Source organism: Myxine glutinosa, chromosome 13 (assembly GCF_964187855.1).
Source record: "Myxine glutinosa chromosome 13, kmMyxGlut1.1, whole genome shotgun sequence".
NCBI classification, from domain to species: Eukaryota; Metazoa; Chordata; class Myxini; order Myxiniformes; family Myxinidae; genus Myxine; species Myxine glutinosa.
In genome coordinates, this window is record NC_136273.1 from 33,789,044 (window position 1) to 33,803,610 (window position 14,567).

A 14,567-nucleotide genomic window follows, 5' to 3' on the forward strand; every position below is an offset into this window, starting at 1 on the left:
AGGGAAAACTAGTGGAACGAGCGAGAGCGTGTGGAACAAGTGTAAGCGAATGTACATGCGAGTGGTCCTGTGGAGATGTTTTGCCTCAGGACCCCCCCTTTTCATACTACTGCCCAGAGTAGTACCTTGAGTAACTCTAGCCTGGACAGGAAGAGGAAATGAGAGGATTCCATTTAGAGCAACACGTTGACGACGACAGGTTAGGAAGTCCGCCAGCCATAAGTGGAGATTTCCAAGGATACCATAAGAGGAGACTTTGATGAGAAGAGCGGGGTGCCAGACAGTATCAATGGCATGAGATATGTCAAGGGAGACGGTCCTGATTTCCTGTCTGGCATTGAGGACCTCCATCCATCGTTTTCTCTCTCTTTCTTTCTCTCTTTCTCCAACTCTGTCGTGGCCCTCACTTTGTGAATGCGGGGGTACACCATCCTGGATGTGGGGGATCTCTGGGTCGCTCTTGCAAAATCTATCAGCTGTCTCCATGCCGTGGACTTGTTCGAGAGAACTGTCTGGCGGTATACAACAACAACATCCGACCACGAGTTTAGGAAAGTAGACAAGAATAAGGAAGCTTTTGCAGGGTTCATGCTTTATTTCCTGCAGACAGGCATCCATGCATTTCAGTGACCAGGTCACACAAACACACCTATTCATTCAACATCTACAGCCTTCCTTGTCTCAGCATGCCATTTGATGTATCCAGGAAGGAACTTCATGAATGGATAGGCCAAGCGAAAGTCCAGAATTTCAAGCAGTTAAGGGGCTGCCTTCGAGTTTAGCAACATGGCTCTCAACCAGTGAAATGCATGGTCAGAGGACAATCACTTTGGAAACAGAATATTTTCACAAACGTGGGCGAAAGCTTATGGTGGACAGATGGTGGTGCAAGCATGCCTCAACTACGAAATAAACATGCCGTGACAAGTGCACAGCAACATATCACAAAATTCTAAAAGAACAGGACAGACTAACAAGTAAAACCTTTTCTCTACAGGTCCAGCACTCTTTCCCAGCCTGCTCACATTTGCATAGCTCAGGGAATACTCGAGGATGGTACGTAGACAGAGGTTGAAATACACTCCAGGACAAGCATAGGTGTACAATGAGCATGCTGGAAAACATGAAACAGGAGACATGCAGGAAGCCCGCAGAATTCTAAAATTGGCTTTTTCCACCACTTGTCGGACTTGTAACTCCTGAATTGGTGATGCAGCCCATTTTGGTCCGAAGTAACATGATGTGCTTACTGCCATGCTTAAAAGAAACGGGGTGCAACTTACATGAGCAGGTGAGTAGACCATTGATGCCGAGTACCAACTCACATGTAGTTGTGAAACTCATTGAAAAATTGGGCTAGATCTGAGGTTATTCTCAGGTAAACAGATATGCATTTTGGGGTTAAAGCTGTAAGACCAGGCGTTGAGCTGAAGTTTTTTGGGGGTTGGGTGAGAGGGGAATGGGTGGAAGCAGCGTCTCTTGTGTTAAAATATTGAAATACGGGAATGTCAGGAAAGACGGAAAATGCTTCGGATGAAGCTTGCACTTAGGCCTCGGCAAATGACCAGGACTTGGATGCCCATTGTGCCAAGTGAGGGGGAGGTTATGCTTGACTAGAGTCTGAAAAGCCAACTCGACTTCCTGGCCTAAAATCTGGGTGTCGAAGATCGGTTATCAGGTCCTTGGGAGTCATCAAGTGGGTGGATCCTGATGAGGAGAATAGGGAGGGATACATGGATAAGAGAAATCAAGATCAGCATTACATTTCCCAGGAGGTGTATGAGGAAAGGCAAGGGGTGTGATGGTGAGATTAGTAATGAGAGTGCTATTTTATTGAAATAAAATGTAAAGGTTAAAACCCCACCCATAAGGACCTCCCAGTTTCCATTGGTTGCGGTGACCTCGTAAGCGCAACGCGTTTCTGCGTAGGTTGCTCCGCCGAGAACAAAGAGCAACAGTCGTGGACCGCTGCGGCCTTCATGTCAGCGGCCATACATTCTTCCACTGGAGGGGTCAAATAGGCGAGATTTCAGAGGTCATAATAAATAAGGAAAATTGCCATAAAGTATGAACGCTCAAGAAAGGTCTTCAAAGAAATTCTTAAAGGTCACGTGGGTTTGTGCGTGGGATCATTTAAATATTACTTTTACAAAATGGTGGAATTTTTCCCCCTCCACTCTTCCCTACCCCTTCTCAATGTTTTCATATACATTATTTACCTTTTCTTCTTTACCCCACTGTCCGAGTTTTTCCTTTTCTAAATTTTGCAACCCCTTCTCCATTCCCTGGACGAAGCAATATCGATATCTATATTTCCTCTTGGAAGGCAAATCCAACTGAAGGCAATCTCAGTTCCTTCCACCAAGCTTGGAAGAAGTGTTTGTCTACCCTCAGGAGTGCCAGGAAGCACTATCTCTCCACACTCAAGATTGAAATCTCAAACCTGTCTCCTACCTCCAAATCCTGGTGGCGTCTTGTCAAATCCGTTTCTGGTGTTTGTTCCCCCTCTATCCCCTCCCTTACCTCAAATGGCGACACAGTTGACACCGCACGTGACAAAGCCGAATGCCTCAACTCTGTGTTTGCGTCAAAATTTTGTGTCCCAAACCCATCTCTCTCTGTTCCCACCTTTCCCAGTCGAACCCAACTGCTCCTGGACTCTGTGTCCTTCTCTCCTGACAAGGTGAAGAAGTTTTTGTCAAACCTCGACTCTGATTCTGCAACTGGACCAGACGGCATCAGCCCACGGGTCCGAAAATCCTCCTCTGCCGCTCTATCTCAACCTTTCTCTGTTCTTTTCACCCTCTCTTTTGCTCAAGGTCATCTGCCAGCATCTTGGAAATCAGCAAACATTACCGCTTTACACAAAAAATGTGCAAAAACAGATCCTTGCAACTGCAGACCAATCAGCCTGCTTATCAGCAAATTATCAGCAAAATCATGGAATCCATCATTGCTTCGGATATCAAATCCTTCCTCTTCTCCAATGGCTTGATCTCTGATCATCAATTTGGATTCAGACCAGGCCATTCTACTCTGGACATGCTGCTTCTGCTGTCTCAACGATGGATGGAGGTCCTCAATGCCAAACAGGAAATCAGAGCCGTCTCCCTTGACATATCACGTGCCTTCGATACGGTCTGGCACCCAGCTCTGCTCACCAAACTCTCCTCCTGTGGTATCCATGGAAAGCTCCACTCATGGCTTGCGGACTTCCTCTCTGGTCGTAGGCAACGGGTGGCCCTGAATGGATTTCTCTCATCTCCTCTTCCTGTTCTGGCTGGAGTTCCCCAAGGCAGTGTTCTGGGCCCTGTGCTATTTCTGGTCTTCATGATGATCTCTCTGACTCTCCGGAAAATCCTCTCTATCTCTTTGCTGATGACTCCACTCTCTGCCGCTCCATTCCTCATCCCTCAGATCGGCAGTCTGCAGCCTCCTCACTCTCTGCAGACCTGGATAAAATCACAGACTGGTCAAACAAGTGGAACATGTCTTTCAATCCTGACAAATCCCACACTCTTACTATGTCTCTCCGAAAAGACCGACTGGAAAACCCTCCCATCTACTTTCTCAACAATCCTCTCCAAGAAGTTCTGTCGCTCAAGCTTTTGGGTCTCACTATCTGCCATGATCTTTCCTGGGATAACCACATTTCCAAGCTGGCCTCCAAAGCCAGTCGCCGACTGGGCATCCTCCTGTCGTGCGAAGTCCTTCCTTGGCACACCTGAGCTCCTCACCACATACAAGGCTTTCATCCGCAGCTCAATGGAAGAAAGCTCTCCCCTCCTGCCTCACACCGAGCTCGGCTTCACGCTGTTGAAACCAAAGCTTTTTTTTGTTTTTTTTGTTTTTTGTATCCTGAATCGAGGCTCGTGAAAGAGCTGACATTTACTTCACAAACAAATCAACCAGACAAATAAAATATATAAAAAGAGGGAGCGGAAGACAAGCGAAGGGGAAGCACACAAACACTTGAGAGCACACAACATTTAAGAGCAGGGAGATGTGTGGGAGGGAGAGGGCTTGGGGGGAGGAGGCGTGGGAACGGGGGGGAGGGGGATCATATCAGAATCATTGGAATCTCCTGCGATGAAGCTAACTCCGAGGGCCTTTCACTCACTCACCGCAGGCTGGTTGGTGGTTTTTCTGTCTTCTACCGACTCCTCTCCAGCCTTGCTCCCCCAGCTCTCTCTGTGCTCTGTCCCCCTAATATTCCTACAGGTCGCACAAGATCTTCCAGCAACCCTCTTATGGTGAAACTGCCAAAATCTAGGCTCTCTGCTCACCTTCACTCTTTCATTCCCCTTTTTTCCCGCCTCTGGAATAAACTCCCCCACTCCCTTCAATCCCACTCCTCCCTCCTCGTCTTTAAAACAGCTGTTCACCACCATCTCTTATCTTCCCCCATCCAAAACCTTGATCTTTTCTACCCCTGTTAATTCACCCCAGATACACTTTTTTTGAAATTCCAACTTCTTTCCTGGAAGTCCTTGCAGTGTTGATGTGTTTTATACCTATCCCACCTCCCCCTCCCACATTTCTCTCGATGTCCTTGCTCTCAAATGTTGTGTTTGTGTCCTTCCCCCTCTCTCCCCATCTTGTGTTCCGCTCCTCTTATTTTGTGTTTTATGTGTCGGTTGCCTTTTTGTGTGATTAATGTCAGCTCTTTCACGAGCCACGATCTTGTATACAAAAAAAAGAAGAGCATTAAATTCCAAAATAATTTAGCTGGTGTCAATGATAGAATGGATCTTGAAGACGGACCCTTTCCTCACCCTATAAAATGACAGGAAATAGAGATCCCCACAGGGCTCGTGCAAATACAGGAAATAGAACAAATATATATTGAATCTGTTGATTTTTAATGCGGAACTTTTGAAATGACATATTCCGCCACAGAATACCTGGCATGCATGCGCAGAAACCTTAATAAATGGCGGCATTCACAGCATCATAAAGTATATAGTGTGTCGGAGATAAGGATTGTTAATTAAAATGGTTCACCAAGCTTCTAAAATAAGCTGAAAATACTTGTAAAAGTACCACAGAGGAAGTGCTGTGCCTTTGTACAACGAAAGACTTGGAAAACTTTCTCAGCTCGCCAAACGGGGAGCTGCCCTTCATGAAAACTCCCGATGATGTAGACTGGGGCAAGGCCCAAGTGTAAATCCCCGAAGGATTGCTCCCATTGAATGGACTGTGTATCTGGATTGATTGTTTATGAACACCAATGGGAAGGACATATCTAGGGTTTATGAATGTTTCAGGTAAGTTGAAAATAACGACATTTACTATGCATTATGTTGGAAAAGAGGGTGGGATGGGGGGCAGGTGGGATATACGGCCTACAGGAGCTGAGACGGCTGTCGTAAATACATTGTTTGTTTGGTTACGTAGCCACAAGAGAAATTAAACTACATTTTTGCATCAATGGCTAAAAGTTGAAGTGTCCGTCTCTGTGTGTATATGTTTTTTTCGGCATTCGTAGATCACGTGATTTTACCACGCCCCTCTCGTTCGCCAGACCTTTCGCAAACTGCAAGCGGGCTGTTTCGCAGCCTTTCTCGCATATGCAGGAAGTGATATGTTGGAACAAGGAACTTTAGTGAACAAAGCAACTTCATTTATCAACATTATACACCTCCTAACCAGGCACTGCTTAGTTTTGTCTCCACACCAGTCACCACTACTGTGGCATTCGAGCGGCGACACCGGCGGGTCTTCTCTGTGCTGCTGCCGGCAGTTGAGGCTGGCCAGCCCGGCGACGCTTTAGGGCTGCCTGGTCCACGTACTTACCGAGCTGATCGTTGAAGGCCTTCTTCATGTTCGGCACTGCGTTGAGCGCAGAGAGTGTCCTGAAGGGTTCACCTGCATATGTGGACTCACTTGCTTCGCGCATATCTGGTTACCTTGAGAACGAGTTTCCAAGAACAACGTGAAGAACAAGCTTGCTGTGATCTTCCTTCCCGATATCCATGTTTTCACTGTGGGTCATCTTCACAATGTAGTCAAGGAATCTACTTGAACTTTCCTTCCCATGAGCAAGCTCTGCTTATCCTTGATATAGAGCGCTTTTAGCTGCATGTGTTTTGTTTGTTCTTGTCATTTGTTGTATATTTTTGTGATATTTTTCATGTTGTTTTATTTTAATTTTATATTTCTTTATTTTATTATACTTTATTTCCTTTTTCTACATCAAATGTTGTCATTTTATTTATCAGTTTTCAAATTTTCATAACAATCGGCAACGGATTTTCATAAAATTTTCATAACAATCGGCAAACAAACTTTTTAACATTGGACGAACTTTTTAACATTGGACGCTATTTTGTTGAACAAACCAAATTCCGTGTTGACTTGAACATTTCGAAAAGGTTGTGACTCACTCGGAACATGCGCAAGCAAAACACAAAGAGGATCTCAGGGTGGTATTCATGAACAAAAGCAAATTAAGGTTCAGCTCAGTAATCAAAGAATGAAAAATCACTCATCGAGCGACGCTTGCCAAAAGATAATAAAGCAGAATGGCACTCAGTGGAGCATCCTTTTGACCTCAAAAATAATTGGTGGTTGAATTCAGTGACCTGATATGCAAATCGTCTTCAAATTTTAAGTTAATCAAATTAAAATTGACAATTTTAGAAATCAGAAAAAAGTGCTTGACCTTTGGACTATGTTGACCTTTTGACCTCAATAAATAGGATTCTGTGAGACCACCAAATCTACCATTTGGTGAAGTTTCGTGAAGATTGGTTTGAAGAAGATTGATTCCTTTCATTGATCTTCATTCAAACAATCTGTATAATGTAAATCAGATCATCATGTCTCAGGCTTCACAAAGGGTTATGTTGTCATAGGTAGGAGAGCTCCTTGATGGCTGGCGTGTACAAATAAAGAGTTTTCAGAAGGAATTGCTGTTTGTTTTTATAATCATGATGGAAGTTTCTATCATGCAAAATTGCTTTGGCATCATTTAACAGCTTCAAAATATTTTTGAAAATGAAAATACCATCACATGTCATGGCCTTAAACAGTGGACATAGCCTACCTTCCGGCAGCTCCTCCCGCAGTGCTACGCGACACAAAGGGCCACTGTCGAGCGTCCAGCTTGTCCTCGATCGCATCCTGAATGACGAAATTAACAATAACAGGAACAACTCGAGAGTTCATGGAATCCATTACACCAATGCTGTCTTGAGAAACAAGGACATGGGTGGTGCCGACGAGTGGCAAATTGAATTGGTCGTTATGATGTAAAATGTCATAATATTTTGTCAAAGTACAACTCAACGAAAGGGGTTTTGAAAGTGTCAACAAGGTGATTTGTGTTCTACATTGTTCGGCTTTATAGAATTTTAAATAAAATAAAGATTTTAAAGGTTGTAAAAAAAAAATTCGGGAATTTTACCGCTGTTGATGCAGTGTCTTTTACATCACCTGGGTTAACACATTTCATTCGGTCTCCGTGCCTGTTGTTTGTGTCCTTTATGACGTCCTTAAAAACAGGAAGGTTCCTGTTTGGAATGATTTTCAATTTTTTTTGACTGCCAGACAGGTAGACAGAGTAATAAACACTGACTCCTCTCTGCGCGTGCGCAATCAGGATTAATTGAAGCCAAAGACCTGCTAAACTGCAGGTTTGTTTTCCGATTCATGTTCCGATTAGTGTTCAAAACATAACATTCAATTGAAATCAAGTTGTTCCTGAATCATAAACTGCCGTTTGTAGATAGAAGGACAGACAGACAGACAGAAGTGAACCAATTGATTAACCCTGTTTTTCGCTTCACGTGCGCGGGGTGACAATATTGATACAACGAAAAAGAAAATAAATTATTATATATTCCCTGATTACTTCTTAATTTATTTGATTCTTTTCCAGCAGAGACAGCAGGGAGAAAAATAACAATAAAAGAGAAGCAATATATAGTGCAGACTATTGCAATGACCAGTGGTGGTCATTTCAAATGCAGGGTAAGAGGGAGTGGATGACTTGCTTGCATGACATCCTTGAGCAGAGGAACCCAGCGTGAAAGCTGATACGTCTTTTCACCTGGCCACTCTCGGCGTTCTGGTCCACGCCGGCGCCTGGTCGTAGACTAGAAAGCAGAAAGCAGTATTACAAGGTTTGAACCACCTTTAGAGGCCATTTTTTTCTGCAGAACTTCCCTGCAGGGCAGGGGTTGGCCTTTTTTGCCTTTTTGGGCACCGTGGTCCCATTTTTAAAGCAATGTTTTATGGCAGGATGCTCTTCCTGCCGCCAACCCTGTTCGTCGCCTCTTGCAACACACAGGGAATTGCCAGTGAACTGGTACTCAATTTGCCGACCCCGGAAGGATGACAGGCTGAGTCAACCCCCCTGGCGTTAATTCGGCGATTGACCTGGATTTGAACCTCGGATCCTAGGATCCCCAGCCGGCACCCTAACCACTAAGCCAACACCAGGCTCAGTATTACAAGGTGTGATGTCGTAAACAGAATTTGCTTTTCCAAACCCTTGCTTTCAAAAAAACATGATTGAGGGTCCATCTATCTTTTACTTGTGCAACTAGTAGGGCACTCGGTCGAGGGCATACCTCTGCCCGGATGAACAGTTTACATTTTGTATCCCACTTTTGGTGTGAGTCGTCGTTTTTTGACGAATCTCTTCCCTTCGTTGGCGTGCTCACTCAGCATTGTGCGACATCTGTATAGTCCAATGCGGGACCCACAGCGTCTACCACAAACATCACAGGTATAGCCTGGGCCTTGCAGAGATGGACATTGGCAGATTTTCCTTTCTTGCCTCCACCGTCTCGCGGTAGCAAGTGTCCCACATTCAAAGTGGCCCAGGTCTTTGCGGCAAATGTTATGGCAAGCTAACCTGTTTGTGGCCTGATGTTCACAGGTGGCAGCTGGAATGGCCCAAGACTTGAGTATAGTTGTCCAAATTTACCAAATTTACCAAATTTAAGTTGTCCATAGAAAAGCGCTCCTGGGATTATCTGGTCCTCCTTGCGTGTGAGGTGTCCTGACCAACGAAGCTGGGCTTGCATCAGGAAATACTCAATTCCTTGGATGCGACAGTTGTCTAGGATTGTGGTGTTTAGTATTCTGTCTCGCCGGGTGATGCCAGAATCTTGCGAAGGCATCGCATATGGAATTGATCAAGGTGTTTCATATGGTGATGATAAGGATGTTCAAGATCCCACTGATAGGCCATATCTGGATCCGGACCTGAACAAAAATCTAATCGGCTTGTTCTCGTCACCGAACCAACTCATCCAACTTGTTTTGTCACGACTCGTCCACAACATTATGAGATACCCTGCTCACAGACAAACAAATAGACAGGGTTGAAAACCCAACCTCCGTCCATCTTTAATGGCTGGCAGAGGTAAAGATGGTGGGAGTGTTCACACCTTCTCATACTTTCCTTTCCGTGTCCTATCACTCCTCCCTCTCTTTCCGTCAATTTTACTTTTCGCTGTTTAGTGCCCCCTCGACCTCACTTTGGCATTTACAGTCACGTGAAAAAGTAAGTACACCCCATGTAAAGTTTTGACTTTCAACATATTTCAACATACAGCTATTTGATCTTCATTTCAACAATATTGATAGATAAAGGTGATATAATATAACAAATATCATGAAACATTTACATTTTGTAGTCCATTGTATAATTTAAATAAACATAAATGCAAATTTCACATGTGGAAAAGGTAAGTGCACCCTTGGCTCTCATAGGTGGTATTGCCCCCTTTGGCAGAAACAACCTCAAGTAGGCGTTTCTTATAACTGTCGACCAGTCTCTGACATCAACTGGGAGAAATTTTTGCCCACTCCTCCATGCAGAATTCTTTCAGCTGTGCGATGTTTGAGGGGTTTATTGCATGCACAGCTCGTTTCAAATCCCCCCACAACATCTCGATGGGATTTAGAGCCGGGCTTTGACTTGGCCATTCCAGAACCCTCCATTTCTTTCTTTTCAGCCATTCCTTGGTGGATTTACTAGTATGTTTCAGGACATTGTCATGTTGCAAGGTCCACCTTCGGTTGAGCTTCAAATTTCTGCCAGATGGCCTCACATTATCCTCAAGCACCCTCTGGTACAATGAAGAATTCATAGTGGATTCTACGATGGTGAGCTACCCAGGCCCTGATGCAGCAAAGCTGCCCCAAACCATAATATTTCCACCACCATGCTTTACCGTTGGTATCAGGTTCTTGTGGTCAAATGCTGTCTTTGGTTTTCGCCAAACATGTCTTCTGGTACTGTGGCCAAATAGCTTAACCGTTGACTCATCTGTCCAGAGCACATTGTTCCAGAAGTGCTAGTCTTTGCCTAGGTGTTCATTGGCAAACTTTAGTCTTGCCCTGATGTTCTTTCCGGACAGCAAAGGTTTCCTCCTGGCACACCACCCATGTATATCAAATTTGTGCAGCATCTGTCTCATGGTAGACTCGTGCACTTTGACATCAACAGTGGCAAGAGCTTGCTGTAGGTTCCGTGATGACATTCTGGGGTTCTTAGAGACTTCTTTCAGCATATTGCGGTCTGCTCTCAGGCTGTGCTTGCTGGGGCGGCCTGGCCTGAGCAAGTTGGCAGTTGTTTGGAATCTTCTCCACTTGTATATGATCTTCCGGACAGTCGAATGATTGATTTCAAATTGCTTGGAGATCTTTTTAAATCCCTTCCCAGACTCGTAGGCATCCACAGTCATGTGAAAAAGTCAGTACACCCCATGTAAAGTTTTTACTTTTTCAACATATTTCAACATGCAGCTCTTTGATCTTCATTTCAACAATATTGTTAGATAAAGGTGATATAATGTACCAAATATCATGAAACATTTACATTTTGTAGTCCATTGTATAATTTAAATAAACATAAATGCAAATTTCGCATGTGGAAAAAGTAGGTACACCCCTCCATTTATCACTACTTCAAATACCTAAAATTAGAATCAGGTGCACCAGCTCAGGTGCAAATGATTAAAACATCGTCAGAGAGGATCTTGGAGGAACCTGTCTTATTTAAACCTCAGACATTTAGTTTGGTTTGCTCTTTGTTGTTGAAGTGTGCAGCATCACCATGCCTAGATCAAAAGAGCTCTCTGACCCCTTCAGAAAGAAGGTTATAGATGCCTACGAGTCTGGGAAGGGATTTAAAAAGATCTCCAAACAATTTGAAATCAATCATTCGACTGTCCGGAAGATCATCTCCAAGACAGTGGAGAAGATTCCAAACAACTGCCAACTTGTTCAGGCCAGGCGCCCCGGCAAGTTCAGCCCGAGAGCAGACCGCAATATGCTGAAAGAAGTCTCTAAGAACCCCAGAATGTCATCACAGGACCTACAGGTAGCTCTTGCCACTGTTGATGTCAAAGTGCACGAGTCTACCATTAGAAAGAGGCTGCACAAATTTGATCTGCATGGGAGGTGTGCCAGGAGGAAACCTTTGCTGTCCAGAAAGAACATCAGGGCAAGACTAAAGTTTGCCAATGAACACCGAGGCAAAGACCAGCACTTCTGGAACAATGTGCTCTGGACAGATGAGTCAAAGGTAGAGCTATTTGTTTGGCCACAGTACCAGAAGACATGTTTGGTGAAAACCAAAGACAGCATTTGACCACAAGAACCTGATACCAACTGCAAAGCATGGTGCTGGAAATATTATGGTTTTGGGGCAGCTTTGCTGCATCAGGGCCTGGGCAGCTCACCATCATAGAATCCACTATGAATTCTTCATTGTACCAGACGGTGCTTGAGGATAATGCGAGGCCATCTGTCGGAAAGTTGAAGCTCAACCGAAGGTGGACCTTGCAACATGGCAATGACCCTAAACATACCAGTAAATCCACCAAGGAATGGCTGGAAAGAAAGAAATGGAGGGTTCTGGAATGGCTAAGTCAAAGCCTGGATCTAAATCCCATCGAGATGTTGTGGGGGGGTTTGAAACGAGCTGTGCATGCAAGAAACCCCTCAAACATCACACATCTGAAATAATTCTGCATGGAGGAGTGAGCAAAAATTTCTCCCAGTCGGTGTCAGAGACTGGTAGACAGTTATAAGAAACGCCTACTTCAGGTTGTTTCTGCCAAAGGGGGCAATACCACCGATTAGAGCCAAGGGTGTACTTACTTTTTTCACATGCGAAATTTGCATTTATGTTTATTTAAATTATACAATGGGCTACAAAATGTAAATGTTTCATGATATTTGTTATATTATATCACCTTTATCTGTCAGTATTGTTGAAATGAAGATCAAATAGCTGTATGTTGAAATACGTTGAAAAAGTCAAAACTTTACATGGGGTGTACTTACTTTTTCACGTGACTGTATGTACTAAGTAGACAGCCTATTTTTTACAACTGGAATGAATGGAGGATTTTTTTCCCTTGATTTTCAGTTGCTCTATCAATGGAAGCCATTATGGTTAAAAGACTCAAGGAAAGGAAGGTGGGATAGAACGGTAATAATCTCCAGCATAGTGAACATTTGATACCTACATTGCTGATGATGGGCACGCCAAGGTGGGCCATGTTGGTGATTATCTCAGCATCTTCCGGGGGAATTTTGGCGTGCTCAATCAACCGCTGAAGGTTCTCCTCCGTCACACCTGGTGGGACAAACGTTGCTTAACACTCACACTAGACAGCAACTTGTTAACGACGTAAACTGAACAGAAATTGAAGCTGTCGTTGTGCCCGGAGAGACTCACCATTTTTGTTCAGTATGTACAGCAGGATGACACGGATCTTGTCATGGATGGAGACCGTTCCATCAAGCAGGACGGGTACGATGAGCCGCATCGGGTCCTTAAGTTTCTCACCATCTGCGTCCGTGCCCGTTGCCAGGTCCTTTTTCATGGTAACATGATACAGCTCAGTTCAACAAGTGCCAAATAGTCATGTAATCACTCAATTTCATGAATACAAAAGTGACATCAAACATATACCCTTTGGCAATGATCATCTTATTGCTGGGAAATATTCGAATTGGTCAGTAATATCAAACATATCTGTCAAACTTATCAAATATATTTACTAATTTCGAGATCATTTGAGGAAATCAACCAGGATAGAAATGTGGAATTTATTGAAATTTTTTTTAACACTTACATTCTTTTCCTCGCCAGAGGAGAGGGTATTGCATTTGAGCCCGTTTGTTACTTTGCAAATTTATTTTTTGACAAGTTCACTACATGGCCAAAAGTATGCGGACACCCCTTCTAATGAGTGAATTTGGCTGTTTCAGCCACACCCATTGCTGACAGGTATATCTAATCAAGCACACAGCCATGCAATCTCCATAGACAAACATTGGCAGAAGAATGGGCCGTACTGAAGAGCTCAGTGACTTTAAACGTGGCACCGTCATAGGATGCCAACTTTCCAACAAGTCAGTTCGTCAAATTTCTGCCCTGCGAGAGCTGCCCCAGTCAACTGTAAGAGCTGTTATTGTGAAGTGGAAACGTCTAGGAGCAACAACAGCTCAGCCACGAAGTGGTAGGCCATACAAGCTCGCAGAACTGGACCATCGAGTGTCGAAATGCGTAAAAATCGTCTGTCCCCAGTTGCAACACTCACGGCGGAGTTCCAAACTGCCTCTGGAAGCAATGAGAACTGCGGTCAACTGTAAGTGGTCAACTGTAAGCCTTAAAAAAAAACCACTGAAAACACGTCCTGGTGAAGGTCTGCAATCTCTGATTGCTCTTTCTCGTTTGTTAATTACTATCCCCACCCGGGTCATACTATCCTCTGCAGCTAAAGTATCAAACAAACCCGGCTACGCCATTGTTAGACGAGCAGTCTTGTTTTTTTGAAGAAGCAGAATGTGATGTGTGATGAGACCTGGGTCAATCATTTCACATCAGAGTCAAGTTGAGACAACATGCAATGGATACATTGTTGGTTGCCACCACCAAAAAATTCGAGCTTCAGCCAATAGGAGGAAAGATTTGGGCAAAAGTGTTTTGGGACCTTCATGATCTCATTCACCTGGACACCCAGTTTAACGTACATCCAAAGGACAGCACACGCATATTGATGATTCAGTCTACCTGTGAAACACCAGTATCATAATTCATAATTATTAGCTGGGTTGGGATTGAAACCCCAGCTGGACAGCTCGAAGGCCAGGGTGCATACCTCCAGGACCTGGGCAATCCTGTCAGCCCATTGATGTTTTTTGAATGAAGAAGACATCAAAGCACGAGTCCTGAAATATCTGCGTGCCCGTCCCATTTTTTACACAGATGGTATCAGTGTGCTGCAGTATCATTGGGACAGGTGTGACGTGCAAGAGGGAAATACCGCGAGAAATGTCGGATGTTTCATCAACCCTATGATACCTTTTCATTTTCGCCAAAAAAATAATCCATATAATTACATACAACATGCGACACAGCGATTGTGAACACGATTATCGATCACGATTCGCGATCATCACGATCATAGGGTATCGATCACGATTTGAAACACGATGGAATAATATTTACCGATATGAACAGTGATGTGGCTTTTATTGAAATTCTAAAGATACTGTTTAGATTTTGATGATTTGCGTGTAATATGATTCAA

At 44.0% G+C, this 14,567-nt stretch overlaps 1 protein-coding gene across 1 annotated transcript; it reads right to left on the minus strand.

Annotated features, from left to right (window-relative positions):
• Positions 1-573: 573 nt before the first annotated feature.
• Positions 574-13,407, minus strand: LOC144888654 (syntaxin-binding protein 1-like). Its single transcript, XM_078767295.1, has 6 exons — positions 12,707-13,407; positions 12,495-12,604; positions 7,998-8,099; positions 7,049-7,125; positions 1,865-2,004; positions 574-1,707 (listed from the first exon to the last, which is right to left on the minus strand). Exons 1-5 carry the CDS (start codon positions 12,852-12,854, stop codon positions 1,983-1,985), a joined length of 459 nt encoding a protein of 152 aa, XP_078623421.1. The 5' UTR covers positions 12,855-13,407; the 3' UTR covers positions 574-1,707; positions 1,865-1,982.
• Between the last annotated feature and the right edge of the window lie 1,160 nt (positions 13,408-14,567).

Excerpts from the sequence above, each read along its gene's own strand:
- LOC144888654 (XM_078767295.1), bottom strand. The coding sequence starts at position 12,854 with ATGAAAAAGGACCTGGCAACGGGCACGGACGCAGATGGTGAGAAACTT. Across the intron at positions 12,605-12,706 it reads GTACATACTGAACAAAAATG|GTGTGACGGAGGAGAACCTT; the intron begins GTGAGTCTCTCC and ends TTGTCCCACCAG. Across the intron at positions 7,126-7,997 it reads TGCTCAAGGATGTCATGCAA|GATGCGATCGAGGACAAGCT; the intron begins GCAAGTCATCCA and ends TTCGTCATTCAG.